Source organism: Choloepus didactylus, chromosome 4 (genome assembly GCF_015220235.1).
Source record: "Choloepus didactylus isolate mChoDid1 chromosome 4, mChoDid1.pri, whole genome shotgun sequence".
Classification (NCBI taxonomy): domain Eukaryota; kingdom Metazoa; phylum Chordata; class Mammalia; order Pilosa; family Megalonychidae; genus Choloepus; species Choloepus didactylus.
Window position 1 is genome coordinate 109,813,169 of NC_051310.1, and position 17,277 is coordinate 109,830,445.

General features: G+C 44.7%; 1 protein-coding gene across 4 annotated transcripts in view; it reads left to right on the forward strand.

Annotated features, from left to right (window-relative positions):
* Positions 1-16,191, forward strand: part of ANP32A (acidic nuclear phosphoprotein 32 family member A) — a 41,272-nt gene extending 25,081 nt beyond the window's left edge. For all 4 annotated transcript variants that reach the window (XM_037833568.1, XM_037833567.1, XM_037833569.1 and 1 more), the window contains exons 2-7: positions 7,823-7,972; positions 8,210-8,332; positions 10,890-11,088; positions 12,322-12,419; positions 14,621-14,684; positions 14,966-16,191. In XM_037833568.1, the coding sequence (XP_037689496.1) occupies positions 7,823-7,972; positions 8,210-8,332; positions 10,890-11,088; positions 12,322-12,419; positions 14,621-14,684; positions 14,966-15,027 (696 nt within the window). In that variant the 3' untranslated portion in view covers positions 15,028-16,191. The remainder of the gene's footprint in view (positions 1-7,822; positions 7,973-8,209; positions 8,333-10,889; positions 11,089-12,321; positions 12,420-14,620; positions 14,685-14,965) is intronic.
* The last annotated feature ends 1,086 nt before the right edge of the window (positions 16,192-17,277 follow it).

Genomic DNA, 17,277 nt, shown 5'->3' on the forward strand with positions numbered 1-17,277 from the left:
GTTTTAATATATTTTATCCCTTTTCTTGCTCTTTCTGGGTATCTCTAGTCTGCCTATATAGTTTGCCCATCCTATCTGTGGTAGAGGCATTTAAAGAATACAGTCAGTCCTGACCTCAGTCCTGCTGCCTGGCACACCAAACTGTAGTTGTTTGTCTGTCTCCTCCCAGCTCTCCACTGCACCTCTTGCAGGCAAGGACTCCAGCCTTGGCTTGCAGTAGCTGCCGTGTCCCCTCAGCGTTTGCCCAGGTAAACATTGCCGGTGCACCTGTGTGGATAGGGGTTTCTCATAGCTAGAGACCTTTGTGCTGAGCACTTGGGGGTGGAGGGGTGCTGGAGGAGCATGCACTATTAACTTGCCTCCCAGGAGCTTGTGCTTGAGTTGGGGGCATAAATAAATACCTTAAAAATGTTTTTGTTGTTGTTTATTAAAAATAATACTTGTTCAACATTTATTCACCTAGTTACATTGCAAATTTCATGATGGTTTGACTCACTACTTCATTCCCAGAATCTAGTGTTGTGCCTTGCACAATAAAGAAGATCTTTGTTAAGCAGTTACTCTGGTGTCCAGCTCCCCATTAGGCTGATTACACAGGACAATCCCTGACCTAGGTGGATCGGATGCTTAATAGACAATTAAATGATTCATGTGGCTACTCTCAGAGCCCCAGGATGCTCAGAGCTGGGTGCTGGGAAGGCATCCTGGAGAGGGGGAATTTGAACTAGATTTGTAGTGTAAGGGTGAGAGGTGGGAAGTGATGAGATTGGAGGAAAAGGGGGAGTGGGGGAGGTTGAGAATGGAGGGCCTTGTAGGTCATGTTTAGGAACTTGAATTTTTTTCTCCAGTAGCAGTGGAAAGCCATGAATGTTTTCTAGGCTGGAATTTGTACTTTAAACAGATGTTATTATCCCCTTTCTATAGAGACAGAAGCCTGAGCACTTGGGGATATAGCTAGGATCATTGAGCTGGCTGGATTCTTTGGCTCCACATTGAGGCCTATTTCCAAGTGGTCCAGGCTGCTTCCTGACCACCTCCATCCTCGCGGTCACAGAGACCCTGTGTGGAGGCAAAAGCAGGCTTGAAGTGGCAGGGACCAGGGCTGCAAAATTGAGAATGGAGACGAAAGGTCAAATTTTTAAGAGATTTCTAAGGACAAGGTTTCACAGTTTTGAAACACGCAATGGTTGTCTCTTAGAGTAGTAATGTATTTGTGTTTATAATGAAAGTTTCAGCTCCCATTGTTGAGAAATGACTGATGGGTCCCTTAATTGGGATCAGTTTTTCAGGAAAGGCAGGGGCCCTGGCATTGCTGAGCCCTTCATTTATTTTATCACCCACACCATTCCCTGCAGTCTGATTTCTTTGGAATCTTCATTGCCTCCCCAGTGACATCTTTTGGGGGCTGAATATGAATATGAAGGATCTTCTTGGGTGTTAATTTTGAGGAGTGAAGCATATGATCCTGTGTAGGTTTGTTTTGGGGGGTTGAAAGTTCCTTACACTGAATGATTCCAGTCGTTGGAAAGTAACCACATTCAGATATTTTTAAATGGCCAGTGGTATTGTGAGAGTCAAACCCAAAGTACAAATTTTCAGTTTAATTTTAACTCTTTTAACTTTGCACTTAGCTCACACCCAGGACTTGGCAAAGGAAATGGGCCTAAAATTTTTATTTATTTATTTTTCTTTTTTAAGCAGAACACACCCTGGATGTAAAAGGGTTGTTCTCTTCATGTTGAAGGTTTTTACAGCAGTGGCCACCAAGTATGGATGAGAGGAAGGGGGTTGAAATTGCAGCAAAAGGAGTTCAGAGTTGATTTAAGGAGCTCTGGGGTCAGAGGTTTTGAAACATGTTAGCCTACTCTGGGACTCTCCATGGAGGTAGGGGGATGGGCTGAATGATTTCCACAGGTCAACTGTTGGGCTGGTGATTTTGTTTTGTCTTGTTTGATCTGTTTCAGACACTTTGCAGGCAGCCTACCTGCTGTCCCCAATGTAACACACCATCCTGCCTTGCCTTGCAGAAGAAGCAGGGGGCTTTCCCCCGGTGTAGTTTAGGCTTTTTGGTGGTATCAGCTACCTCAGGATCTAAGCCCTGCCCTCTCCCTTTTCTCTTTGCTCTGACCCCATACAGTGATGAAACCCCTCCCAGGAAGGAAATGCAAAAGCAGTGGGGATTCCTAGAGTCTCTACTGCCTAGACCATTAACAGCCACCTGGTCCTTCAGAAGGTTTCTCAAGTGAATGGAAACATCCTATTGGGGGTTGGGGGGTGGGAAGAGCTTGGTCCCCAGATGCTTCAGGCCCCCTCCAGATTCTTGGTTCCTGATTGCAGCATCATCTGAGCAAGGCCCAGTTGGGCTTTGTGCTCTGGTTACCAAGGAAGTGTAACCAGATGGGAACTGCTGGAAGTGGCACCCTCCCAGCTAACAGAACCATGGAAGAGGGGCTAACAGAGAGCAGTTATGGCCAAGAGAACTTGTACAATTGTGTTGGAGGTTCTGGGAGAGCTTGTGCCCTCATCATCTTACAGCCAACAATGATAGCCTTGATTGAATATGTACCCTCCATGGTCAAGTCCTGGGATTTTAGGATAGATGGTTCTTCCCTGGCACCCCCCTCCCTTAAAACCCACCCCCACACACAATTTTTTATTTTAAAATAATTTCAAACTCACAGGACAGTTGCAGAAATAATGCAAACCCCGTAACAGAGGAATCTAGCATACCCCCACACCCCCAGATATCCAGACCTACCAATTTTAACATCTTGACACTTTGCCGAATCCTTCTGTCTTCCTTTTTTCTTGTCTATCATCTGAGCATTTCAGAGGAGGTTGCACACATCATACTCCTTAAACACATGATACTTCCATGTACATTTCTAAGAAACAATGATATTCACTTATGAAATCACCTAAAGTACAGTTTTCAAGTTCAAGAAATTTGATGTTGCTATATAGCTTACATCCTGTTTTCCAGTTTTTTTCTTGTGTCCCAATAATGTCCTTTTGAGCCCTTTCTCCTCCATTCTTAGATCCCATTCAATATTATGTATTGTTTTTAATTGTCATTATGTCTTTCTCTTTTTTTAAGTGTGAAAACATATATACAACCTAAATTTACCCATCCCAACCCCTCCCAAGCATACCATTCAGTGGAATTAATCACATTCACAGTGTTGCAGTACCCTCACCACCATCCATTACTAGTACTTTCCCTTCACCCCAAAAAGAAAGCCCTACACTCATTTTGCGTTAACTCTCCATTGCCCTTGCCACCCACCCCTGGTTAACCTATAGTCTTATTTTCTATGAGTTTGCATATTCTCTTTCTTTATGGTTACCATGGGGCTTATAATACCTTAAATCTATAACAGTTGCCTTGATACCAACTTAACTTCAATAGCTTACATAAACAACTATGTTCCTATACCCTTCTGTCACCTTATCTTTATGTAGTTCTTGTCACAAATTACTTATTTATACATTATGAATCCAAAACCATTGATATATCATTACATATTATGCATTTGCCTTTTAGATCCTGTAGGTAGTAAAAAGTGGAGTTAGAAATAAATATAATAGTACTGATATTTATATTTAGTCATTTTGTTATCTTTGCTGGAGATGTTTATTTCTTTGTGTGGCTTCAGTCAATTGTCTTTCCTTTCAACCTGCAGAACTCCCTTTAGCATTTCTTGTAGGGCCAGTCCAGTGGTTATAATGTCCCTTAGTTTTTGTTTATCTGGAAATGCCTTAGTTCTTCCCTCTTTTTTTTTTAAAAAAAAAAAAATTGCTATCATATATCCCACCTAAAATTTCCCCCTTTAACCACATTCAGAAGTATAATCTCCCTCAGTTTTGAAAGATGGTTTTGTTGGATACAGAAATCTTGGTTGGCAGTTTTTGCTTTCAGCACTTTAAATCTGTCTTTTTCAGTGCCTTCTTGCCTGCATGGTTTCTAAAGAGAAACCAGCACTTAATCTTGTTGAGGCTCCCTTATATGTGGCATATAGCATTTCTGTTGTGGCTTTCAGAATCCTCTATCTTTGGCATTTGACAGTTTGACTATAATAAGGCATGGTGTGGATCTGTTTGGCTTTATCCTCTATAGAGTTCATTGAACATCCTGGATGTGTATATTCATGTCTTGTTAAGTTTGGGAAGTTTTCAGCCATTATTTCTTTGAATATTCCCTCTGCCCCTTTCTCTCTCTCTCTTCTCTTTCTGGGACTCCCACAATGGTGCGATGCTTGATGGAATCCCACAGGTTTCTTTTAAAAGTCTGTCTGGTATGTCTTAGGTCTGGTCCTCCTCACTGATGGTTTCTAAGGCTTTAATTTTCTCTTTTCCCTGGGCCTTCACTTCCTGTGTCTTTGTTTTGTAATCTGTTGTTGAAACCTGGATATTTTGATATTTTAATGTGTTATCCCTGAAATTTAGATTTTAAGCCCCCTGTTCCTTAAGTTTTTATCAAAGTTGTGTTGTAACAGCTTTTCTTGAATGTCAGGAACTAACAAAAAAATAAAATAAAACACCTTTCCCAATCTTAGCAGATTGATATGTGCACACACTCTCCTTCAGAGCTTATCCATACAATCAGTTTAGAGAGTGGCCCCAGGCTTTCCTTGATCCTTTTGCACATGCCACTTGTCTTGGGCATGTTCTCATGGCCCTAGGAAAACAGTTTCTTCACCATCCTGGGCACTACACTGTTTTGTCCTACAGCCAGCAATCCCTTGCTCTGGGCAGCACGACTTGACTGCTCTCCCACAGTGTTCTGTAGGAGAACTCTGGGAGCTGCCTTCTACATGCAGGGCAAGTTCTGGGGTGGCAAGTCCCTCAGGCCACTACCAGAAAGATTGCGCCAGACATACATGCTCCCAGTATGCTCACGAGGGTTGCTCTGCTCTTTCTGGAACCAGGACCAGAGATCCACTCTGGGAGTGCAGGTTGGCCGGGCTAGGTCTCCACCCAGCCTGTGAAGCATAGGGGAGAAGCCAGCCAGAGAGCTTTTAGTGGTCTTTTTCTTGATTCAGTACCTGCCCTGTTACTACAGTCCTTAAATTGTTCTCTGGAACTTTTAGAAAGATGTTTCTGCCAGTTCTTGGTGGTGGTTCAAAGATTCTGTGGGGGTCGGAGCCCTGAAGCATCTCATTCCACCATATTGATTGGAAGCCCTAGGATAGGTGGTTCTGATGTGGCTATAAAATGGGGAGAATACCCCAGTACTCCATGGGGTTGTTGTGAGGGTTGAAAGAGATAATATATGTGAAATACCTGTAGTGTGCCTGAAGAGGGCTCAAGAAAGATCTGTGATTATTACTAATAAAATTAGTAGTAGCAGTGGCTTACAATACTGCCCCCAAGAGGAGTAGCTTGCCAGTTTGGGTGTGGTGTGGAGCTGGGGACTGGCGTAGTCAGAGCTTTGAAACCGTATCCTGTGTCTGTAGTATTCCTAGGCTGCCGGCAGGGGTGGCAGGCAGTACTGTGCCTCTCCAGGAAAGAGACTGACTTCCAGGGGGAATTCCCTTCATTCCCCAGCACTCCCTTCCCTATCACTGAGGCACTCCTCTCCTTGGTTAATGGCAATAGGAGGAGAAGCCCTTGACCTGTTTAGCAAAACCACATGTCTGAAATCTTTTGAGGTAGATTGGAATCCCTTTTCGTATTTGTCTTTCTTTGATGGAGCGTAAAAGAATTCCCAGGGCCTTACAAGGAAACCAGTTACTAAAGAAGACTGTGGACCTTGTGACTCCAGTGTTTACTGTGAATGATAGTGATGGTCCCCCTTCCCCCAATACAGTTAATCTCCCTACATTTGCTCTGGTTTCCTAAGGCCTGGCTGCCTCGCTCTATATTGCTTTCTTGTACTAGGGCTGAAGGCCTCACAGCATTTATTCCCAGGCATTCTTGCCAGTGACCTTGAGAAGGTGGCTTGACCTGGCCATCTAGCCTCTCCTGGGACTTGAGGGGCGTGGGAGCAGACTTAACTTCTTTCATCCCAGCACCAGTTTCGAAATGGTGGGCCTTGATGGCCAGGGCCTCACTGGGAGAGACCTGCCATTCCCTGGGTTTTACCCTCTGGGCTTTGCCAGATGGAACCCCAATAACTGCTGCTGTTTGGGACAGAGCACTGTGCCTCTGTCATCAAGGAAGACTGGGAACAGGGTAGCTATGGGCCCCTGCAGGACTCAGATGCATGTGTGCCCTCAGAGCTCCCCTGTTCTCTTGCTGGCAGGGATGGACCAAGGAGAGGCCCGGCAGGCCTGCTGGGCATCCTGTCCCTATGTCCTTTTCCAGGTTTCCACTTTTCTCAGAGATGCCTGAGTAGGAGGGACAGTATTCTTTCTACCCCACCTGGAGGACCATGGCATATTGTGGTCATCCTGGACTCTGCAGGAGGAAGCTAGACAAACTGGCTTGCTCAGAGCATGAGGGAGAGTGAGCAGCCCTGCGCAGGGCATCACAGAGGGTTTTGAGTACCAGATAAAGCCAGGAGGGATTGCCTTTATAAGGAGCCTTTCAGCCCTGGGTCATTTCGTGCCTGAGATTTGATTACTCTCTCTTAGCTGATCTTCTTGCCATCTTTACTGGAGCCTGGAATTTCACCGCCAACTCTATTCCTGTGTTTAAGACAAGTCTATCTTTAAAAACCTAGTAAGAGAGTAAGTAGCCTTCTATCTGTCCTTCCTCCTCCTCAGAAATTTTTTAAGACTCAAATTTTGGGTAAGAGGAGAAGGGAGGAAAACATAAGAACTCTAATAAGGCAAAACCGCCTCCTTGGAGTTGGGGGAGTGGTAGAGAAGGGCACAGAGGCACAGCCAAAGACAGACTTGAGGGCTTTGCCAACCTCAGCATTTCATTATGGGCCCATCTTAGGGTTGTGGATTTCCATTGTCTCCTCCCACTTCTGTGCTCAGGACCCCAAAGAGAGAAGTCTAGAGCTATGCTGTTCTGTATAGCTCTTTACACTGAATTAAAATTAAATTAAAAATTCAGTTCATCAGTTGCACTAGTCGCATTTCAAGTGCTCAGAAGCCACATGTAGTTAGTGGCTACTCTCTTGGACAGTGAGGAACATTTCCGCCATTGCTGGAAGCTCTATTGGGCAGTGCTGGTCTGGAGAATAGGAGGAATCCCTGGTCTCCTGCTCCTGTCATAGGGCAGGCCAAGCAGGTGACCATGGTGACACATGCCAGTACCAGGTGGACAGGCTCTGACTGTGATGGCAGGAGCTGCTGAGAGCAAGCATATGTGTGCATCTTGGAAACTGTCAGCAAGCAGTAGGTCACAGACATGTGGAGGCAAAAGGAAGGGGGAGTGGGGGAGCCAAGGATAAGAAATAGGTAGCTGGCCTTGAGGGGATGGTCAAGTTGGGGTCATGATGAGGCATTGGGGTCAGGGGAGATCTGACGGTATTTTGAGTCCTAGCCCAGAGGTCCCTAAAAACCTGGTCCTGGTAGGGAGCTGTGGGGCTGATGTTTTCTTCTCTGATGAGGTTTTGAGAGAATGTGGCAGTAGGGTTGGAATAAGACCACCATCCCAGGCAGTGGCAGCAGGGCATGTTGGATTTGTCTCCTCCAGTCCAACAGAAGCTCCTGTTCGGAGTGGCTCTCTGGTTTGGCAACTCTACTCATCCAACCTTCCCTTCTTCTCAATACTAAGGGCAGAAAGACCAGGGTGGGTGAATCCATCTTTTGATCATTGTCGGAACAATGATCTGGAAGAACCAGAAAAGCTCTGTCTCTGTGCCCACCAAGGAGGCCTCTCTTGAGACACCTTCCTCACCTCCATTCATGCATCCTTTCCTTTCTAGGTGAAAGAGCTTGTCCTGGACAACTGTCGGTCGAATGAAGGCAAAATTGAAGGCCTCACAGATGAATTTGAAGAACTGGAGTTCTTAAGTACAATCAACGTAGGCCTCACCTCAGTTGCAAACTTACCAAAGTTAAACAAACTTAAGAAGGTAAATATGAGAGTGTAGGGAGTATGTGTGTGTTGGGAGGAGAGGGGAAGGAGAAAGGGTACTTTGTGTTTCAGGAGCATAATTGCAGGTAAAGCCAGATGCATGTACCAGCATGCCAGGTAATTCCTTAAGACAACTTTCCCTTTCTCTAGGTCTGGGGGAGAGCCAGGTGGCTCTGCGCTGAGTGCCTTTGTTTTAGGAGCTGTTTTTGCTTTTTCTCTCCCTACCTTTGTTTAGCTTGAACTAAGTGATAACAGAATCTCAGGGGGCCTGGAAATATTGGCAGAAAAGTGTCCGAATCTCACACATCTAAATTTAAGTGGCAACAAAATTAAAGACCTCAGCACAATAGAGCCACTGGTAAGTCACTTGAACCTCTCCTCTCCACTGGGGTGGGCTGGGGTGGGAGGGGGGAGGAATTGATATTGGAGAATATTATCTTTGTTTTTATATAACTTGTGTTTTTCCCTACTTATTTGATTCTTATTATTGTGCTATGAGATAGAATTGGAGCAACTCTTTTCTGATTAGTCAAGAAACTAAGTACATAGCTTGACCAAGTTTGCTCAGCCAGATGGGCAGTCATTGTAAAGGTGGGGTTGGACCAATTAATGGTCTAGTGCTTTTCGCCTTGTAGTTTCTGCTCAGCTTTGGAAACCTGAGCCGCAGTTTCTTCAGACTTAGGGTATAACTTATGCCCCTCTTGGGGGTGGGGGTGGGGGTGAGGAAGGGACAATCCAAGAATAAAGCTGATCATGGATGTGGACACCCTTTCCTCCCTAGGTCGTTGACCTGAGGCCTGTAACTAATGGTGGGAGATGGGTTGATCTGACACAGAACCCCTGGATGATGAGGCTCTGCTGGCAGCTTGGGTTGTCTCAGGAGCCTGTGGTGACAGAGGGCTGTCTGGTGTGGGAGCCTTGCCTTGTTCTGGCTTTCCTCTACATGGCACGGAGAACAACAACTGCTGGCCACCGGTCCTTGGTGTGACTGTGACCAGTGCCTCAGAGACCTGGACAGGGTTCCCAGCTCCTCTGTTCTCCTCATAGAGCTCTGCAGACCCCATACCTTGCTGATTTACTAACCAGAAGGGGCAAATCCTGTTCAGATTAACAATTTCTATGTTACCAGGATCTGAATTACTTTATTTCCTTGATTTTAAGGAAATCAATGATAGGATGTGTCACTGATTAATATAAACAGCATTTTTGAAATGTAGAAATACTGCATTAAATAAACATGACCATTGTAAATGTTCATGTAAGAATCATTTTATTAACTATGTCTTAGAATTGGCAAAGACCACAAGGGCATTTTGCCAAGTTGGTCTGTGCTTACCTTTTCTTGGTATATAGGGTGGAGGTTGGGGGTGCTCCCTCAGTTTAGGTTCGAGTTTGCAAGGTTATTGTCCTAATAGCACCCCTTGCTCTCCATGGAAGCTTGAGGGGATGGTTGGCAGGACCAGGGTGACAAAACAGGCACTTCTTGTCCAAGCTCAGCTTTACTTGTCCATTTGTGACATGGGGTCAACTAATAGCATATGTTTCAAACAGAACTTCTTTTTATGTTTTCTGCTCATCTCCTAGGAGAAAGCAGAAGTGTTCTGAAATCCACCTGGAGGATGGCTTGATTTCATAATTTCATTAGGAAAGGAAAAATCTTTGATACTTTATATATGTGTGTTCTGAGATTGAGTTACAGAGACAGAGAATATAAAATCCTTGTAAAATTCTATGATTTGGTCACCATTAGGAAACAGAGGCTTCCCCTGCCAGCTCACACTTGTTTTAGTAGCTTCCCCTTCCCTGGTTATCAGTGTGATGTGTTAGACTTATCTTCTGGGAGTGGCTGGAAAATTTGCTTTTGGTCAAGGAGTGCCAGCCCCCACCCCAGACCACAGCGCAGATGCCCCCTGCCCTTGAGCACTGCTGAGAATGACCCAGGTCTCCATCGTGAGGTCTTAGAGAGAGTGACCTGGCTTCCCATTGACCCTGAGGGACAGTGGTTCTACTACCCAGTTGGACTTAGCCCCTTTCAGAACAGAGGCTCATCCTGGCACCTAGAGGACAGGGAGGGGCAGAGTCAAGATGCGGCTCTGTTAACTTGCCAGCTGTGTGACCCTTTCACTTCCTGGGCATCAGTTTCCTCTGCCATGAAATACGGGTTAGAAGGCTCTAATGGTATAAAGCTTTGAGAAAGCAAATCATGTTAACTACCATAGACAAAATCCCCTTTCCCTCTAAGAGAACTTTGGTAGTTGAGGTGATAGAAGAGTTTGCCTGTCAGTTTTCCTCTTATCCTGATTAAATCCCAATCCTGTGACCTTGGTGGCTCTTACCTCCCTGTGCCTTCCATTCCCTCATCTGTAAAATGGATTAATAATTATTTCTACCTTTTAGGGGTTGTGAGGATAAATTGAGGTAATAAATATAAAGTGCTATGTTAGCTGCTATTATTATTATCATCATTGTTATTTGCAGAAAGGTTTAATTCATGTCTCCTTTTTAGTTCCCCTGTGGCTTGGCCCTAGGGGAAGGACAGGGATAACCACCAAAGCTCTTGGTTCATGTACCAAAAAGAACACCAAGTTCATTTCAAGCTGGTTTCTGTTAAGGGAGAAGCTGAAATTGGAGAATAAAGTGTAAGCAATGGACTAGGTTTTAAAAATCCTCAAGTTCCAGCCCCTTCATTTTTCAGATGAAGAAACTGAGGCTCACAAGCCAGGGGTGACTTGTCTGGCATAGACCACAGCTAAGCAGAGCCAAATCAGAGTATCCTGGTCCCCTGCGAGTCTTGAGCTCTCCATACTGTCTCATGTCACCCCTGCCTGTTCCCCAGGGCTATTTCTGATGTCTCCTCCCCATCCTGCCTCCCTCCCACAAATTGCTCACTGTCCACTCCATTTTTCCACTTGCAGAAGAAGTTAGAAAACCTCAAGAGCTTAGACCTTTTTAATTGTGAGGTAACCAACCTGAACGACTACCGAGAAAATGTGTTCAAGCTCCTACCACAACTCACGTATCTCGATGGCTATGACCGGGATGACAAGGAGGCCCCTGACTCGGATGCTGAGGGCTACGTGGAGGGCCTGGATGATGAGGAGGAAGACGAGGATGGTATGTGTGGAGGGGAAGGACCAGGGTTGCAGGGGTTTGACCTGAGGTCTGTGGGCTCTACAGAGTGGGCAAGCTGGGTATCGGGAGGCCCCCACCTGGCCACTGAGAGCTAGCTACCTTGCTGCCTCTTTCCAAAGCTATATGGGGAAGTGGGGCTGTTTACTTTGTTTACTGTTTTGTAATCTGGCTCATTGGTTGGCTCCTCTAAAAAAACAGGGCATGAGAACATCCTGAGACTCTCCAACTGCATAGAAACTCCTTAGAAAACCATCTCACTGAAATCCTTCTCACTTTAAGATTTCCGCCTCCCCATGGACCCCCAGAGAATGAGATTCTCCAGTGTCTCTCTGCACTGTGACCTGGACAATCTCTCAGGGAGGGGATAGAGGAAGCTGGGTTACAGCCTGAGTGTCCCCTTCTCCCATGTAGGTGTTCTGGAGGTTATGAGCTGGAGAAGTTGTGGGGCCCCCTGGTGGCTGCTACCCACAGGACCACAGGCCAGGACTTGCTCTCCCTTGCGGGGCAGAAGGGGGCGGGGGGCGGTGGCTAAGCAGGACCTTCAGGAAAGAAAGAAGGGAGCATCTCTCCTTGTTCCCTCTATACCTTCATGTGCTGCAAGCACAGTGCAGCTTCCCTGCAGATCCTTGTGACCAGGGTAAAGTTGAGGATTGAGGCACTTACCCATTAATTCAGGCACAAGATTTTATTTTTCCGTTAGTTTGGTAATACTTTGTGAGGTATTCAGATACCCTGTTTGCTTTGACAGCGTTCTTATTATGTTGTAGAAGGGGCACAGGTTTCTAGACCTAGCTCTGCCACTAATTCTTTGTGTGACCCTGAATGGGTCACTTCTCTGTGCCTCACATTCCTTATCTTTAAAGTGAAGAGGAGATGTACTAGATGCTCCTTCTAAGTGAATTGACTTTTCAGCTTTCCCAGGCCCTGTCACTCATTCCTTTGATTAATTTCTCTGTAGTCATTCACCAGACAGTATCTTTGCTTTCGTAAAACTTGCAAATAGTGTTTATCTTTTGGATACCTTTAGGGTACTTATCTTTCATATTACATTAGGTTGTGCTCAGTCATGCGCATTCAGACTTTGGGCTGGGGCAGGGGGTCATGGGCCTCACCCTGAAGACCCTGCCAGGCCCATTAGCCTGACGCCTGTGCTGGTGTGAGGAAGGAGCCAGCTCTGCACGGATTCCCTTATTGTTCTCTATTTCATTTTCACAGAGGAAGAGTATGATGAAGATGCTCAGGTAGTGGAAGATGAGGAAGATGAAGATGAAGAGGAAGAAGGTGAAGAGGAGGATGTTAGTGGAGAGGAGGAGGTAAGGAGCTTGGGCTGGCTGGCTGGAGTATCTCCCTGAGTCCCCCTTACTTTTGCCTGAATCAGTCCACTAAATGTCTCAGTGCTCAGTCTTGGACAGCCCAGGAGCCCTGGTGGGGAAGTTACCCCCATATAGCAGGGAAATGAGTCCATTTCAGGGCCTTTTACTGGGCTGCTCTTAGAGAGGTTGGACTAGGAGTGGGGAAAAGGGGATTCTGGAGGCATGTAAAGAGGGGACACACCTCCCTGGGTAAGCCAGGCCTTCATTTCTGGGTAAAAATTAGTTCTTTATAGAAGTATGGAATCAGTGTCCCTGTTTCCTACCCTTTTGTACTTGTATATTAATTCAGTAAATATTCACTGAGCACTTAAACAATGTGCTAGGGGAAATCAGAGACCAGCCTTGAATGAATAGTCAGACAGGAGGATAAGACACTGCTGGATCCCAAATCAGAGAGCCACGAGGGTCTCCCGCGAGCCATGGAAATAGTGTGTCAGGAGTGTACCATTATACAACAGATTGGCTGTTTTCCAATTTTTTAACACGGTTTGTGAAAAGTCTGTGAGGGGTAATATAGTATAGAGGTTAAGAGCACAGTCTTTGCTGGGGTGAACCCTAGCTCTACCACCTGCCCCTGTGTCCCTGGGCAAATTGCTTGAATTTTCTGAGCTTGTTTCTTCATCTGTAAAATAGGGATTGTGATGTATATCTTGCTGGGTTGTTAATAGGATAAAATAAGATACAAGTAAATACTTAAGGACAGTGTCTCACAAGAGATAAGTGTTTGACTACTTACTATATCAGGCTTTCACACCTTTTTCCAAGGCCCTGGCACTTTTCTGGGTTTTGTATTTGGATGTTGTGAGTCTCTGTAGCAGAATCATTTCCCATGGCTTATTCAGAATTCTAAATCAACTCTTGCAAATTGCGAAAGTTAGACATAGAGAGGTTTAAAACAACCAGCACTGACCAAACACGGTGCCTGCCTCTTCCTTTCCAGCAATCCCTGCCTTCTTCCCCGATTTTTTCTCTTCTTCAAGTGAGAGTGCAGACATCCACCTATCATACAAACTCACTCAGGCAGGATCTCCCAGCTATCTTACTCCAGGCTTGGGAAGAACAGGTCAAGATGAATAGAAAAGCCAAGGAGATAGGTTTGGTTTCTGTCTAGTTCTGTTGCTGGGTTTTTGTTCTCCCTGGGTCTAGGCTACTAAGCTATTGTGAGTATTTTAGAAATAAAGACTTAGAAAAATAGGACCCTCTGAGGCAGGGCCATAAGTCATGTTGCCTAATGAATTTTTCATCTTGCCCTTCCTGTCACAGGAGCCACAGTGTGCAGGGGTTTGTTTTTGGTTTTGTTTTGTAATCTCATTGACCATCTGCAGATTTCCAGCTTCCAGTAAAAGTGAAAAAGCAGAATCTTAGCAAATAGACTGATTAGGAAACTATTTGGTGACATTATAAAGGATATTTCCCTTGACAGAAAGAAGTCTATCACCAAGTTCTTTTAAAACAGTGGACTGTCTGATGCTTTAGGAGCAGGATTCAATTTTCAGATATTCTCCTTCGCATCTAACTTCAGCATAACCCAGGGTCCTGTGTTGAAGTCATACAACTTGTTGAATGTCAAGCAAGTTGGAAGTGGTGTCCTCAGGGGCCTTGAATTTGTTGCCCCATCCCTGCCTCCAGTAATCCAAATCTGTAAAGATGGTGAAGTGGCTGGGTAGAGGAGGTAGATTTGCCCTCGGAATGTAGAATTGCTGAAACTGTGGTCTTCTCTGGAAGCCAAAACTAGATTAAGGACAGATGAAAGGATGGCCTGCTTTACACAGCAAGGAGTCTGTGAATACTGGAAAGCTGCCTGAGTTGCAGGGGTTTCATTCAAGATCAGGAGTTCTTAACCTGCAGATGGAATCCACGACCCCCCTGAAGTTGATTGTAAATATTGTATGTAACATGGGTATTTTTCTGGGGAGGGGGTATAAAGCTTTCTGTAGATTCTCAAAGGTGTCGTTGATCTAAAATAGGTTAAGAGCCTTTGTTTTAGATTCATCCTGAGATGGCAGGTCCTTGTTGTGGAGCTCTGAGAGGCTGGGGGTGATCTCTGCCTTTTTGAGCTCCGTGTCAGGAAAAGTGGCTGCCTCTGTGTGCCTCTAGGCTGTGGAGATCTCTAATGTTCTGATGTCTATCTTCTCTCCTAGGAGGATGAAGAAGGTTATAACGATGGGGAAGTAGATGACGAGGAAGATGAAGAAGATCTTGGTGGTATGGCAGCTTTTCTTATTCTCTGCTGGTAGCAGTCTGGCCTCTTCAGTAGTAGAAACTAGATTTTTTAGGCCCAGAGCACTCTGGCACTGGGTGGAAAACACTTATCTGAGGTGCCTCCCTGGCTTTACCAGATACCCTGCTTCAATTTGCCAGAGATTTGGGCTTCAGGCTACAAAGCTTCCCAGATGTGCGGTCCCTGGTTTCTCTGCAGGTGGGTTAAGTTAAAGAGACGAGATCATCATCTAATCTAAATACCTTCCTTTTTCTTACTCTTCCAGAAGAAGAAAAGGGTCAAAAGCGAAAACGAGAACCTGAAGATGAGGGAGAAGATGATGACTAAGTGGAATAACCTATTTTGAAAAATTCCTATTGTGATTTGACTGTTTTTACCCGTATTCTCCCCGCCCCAAATCCCGCCCCCCGAAACTTATTTTTTTCTGATTGTAACGTTGCTGTGGGAACGAGAGGGGAAAACTGTACTGGGGGTTGCGGGGGGAGGAAGGGAGGGGGTGGAATAAAATACTATTTTTACTGCCACTCTTTATTTTTTTTCCCCCTACTTTTTCTTTGTGTGATTCTGTCCCTGTAAATGCAATAGCTAAGTACACACCAAGTGGGCATTTGTTCCTTACTCTCAGAGAGGATGGTTTGGAGTCTCTTACATTTCCTGGTATTTCCCCACTCTTGTTGGTTGGAAGGCCATGGCTGACCTCATTTTGGTTACTCAGTCAAAGCCCAGCAGGGGCTGAGCACCAGCCATATCTTAAGTCTTGTTCTGGTTCATGTGATTTCTGCATTTCCTGGGCCTGCTAGAGGCATCAGACGCCCTAGTTTGTAAATAGCAATCTAAAGGTATATTTTGGCACTGGTTTGGGGATATTCCCCGTCTCTCATCCCCCTTCCCCCTTCACAGATGGTGGCGGGCTTCGCTACACAGAGGACTCTGATATTACTCTTAAGAGCCCAAGAGCTGAAAACAGCAGGCTTGTGAGTCACGAGTAAAGTAAATTTGGTAATTATCATTAAAAGAGAAATGCAAACCCTCAAACTTCAACTTCTATAAAACAAAACAAAACAAAAAAAACACTGCCCTATCTTGGTCTGTAAAATATTAGAAAGCTTTGTTTTACAAAATGACGAGAATTCTTCCACATGTCCTTCTGTGCTTAGAACATTTTTACAGACCTAAGCACAGGAGATGTTGCTGCATGTCAGCTGGTTTTTTTTTTTCATACACCTGAGCACGGAAAAACTAATGCAAAATTGTATTTTCTTACCTAGTGGAAATCTGGAATGACTGAAAATTCCTAGTGAATGTACAGGTTTGCTTTCATGTCCCTCTTCTGGATTGCTTTAGAAGTGATGTGTTACTTCCTAGCCCCTGTTTCATCTGTATAAAAGAACATCTGCACCAGTTTTTCTCTTCCCCCTCAGAAGAGCCAAACTTTGAGTTTTATGTCTGTTTGTCATTGATAAATTTCAATAAATCTTTTTATACAATTTCTTTGGGGATGACTTCTTTGAGTCCAAGAGGCCACTGATCTTTCTAAAATGCAAAGCAGAAAACTTTGCTAGCTGACGGGGGTGGGAGAGCGACTTAATTTTTGTTGCCTGGTAAGTAGCTTTTCCTAGAGGATATATAACCTGACACTGCATTTCAGACTGTGAAAAGAATGAATGCTTGAAAACCTCAGGAATGTATAAAACATTATTTCACAAGTCTGAAGATTTACATATGGCTTATATTTTGTTCTTTTTGTACCTAACATTTTATGATCATTTCTCCTGCCTCTAAAAAGTTTTCAAAAGTATATATCTTAAATGGCTATATAATAGTCCACCTGTATTCTGATTTGCTTAATTCTAAACAAATAGTTGGATATTCGGGTTATTTTCAACTGACCAGTATAGTGGACATTGTTAGGTAAGCAATTTTCTGATTTTTAATGGATTTCTTACTACAAACTCTTAAAAATAGAGTCGATGGACCAGAGGTTTTAAAGTTTATAAAGCTCATGTGCGAAGTTCCATTATGTTTTCCAGAAGGGTTACAGCAGTTTACTGTGAGGAAATTTATCTGTCTCCCAACTTTATGGCCTTGAACCTCCGTGAAGCCCTAGTTTCCTGTCTTACAGTCAGGGTGTGATGCCAAAAGTGTGAAGTGGTAACCAGGTGCCCTGGCATCTCCTCATCTTCTCCTCAGGGTGGGCATCCTCTTTGGTCCAGGCAGGGGATGTGGAGAGGTGTCCTATCAGCCAGCTGCTGTGCTAAGAACTAGGGCTTGCCCTCCCAGAGCTGGTGAAAAAAACATGAGGGTGGGTGGGATTGAGACTCACCCTGATTCCCCTCCTTTGGGGATCTCAGGATAGACTAAGATATGGAAATTAATGCTACAAAATAAGATGGATGTATAATGAATGGGCCTGAGGAAGGAAACCATTCGTGCCAGGTGCTCCCAACAACTCTTGCAGAAGGTCTTTTGTGCCTGTTTTACAGATGAGGAAAACAGGTTGAGTAACTTGGAAGATGAGTAAAAGGTGGAGCCAGGGTGAAACCTAGGTTTGTCTGGGGCTATTTCCATTTCATCCAC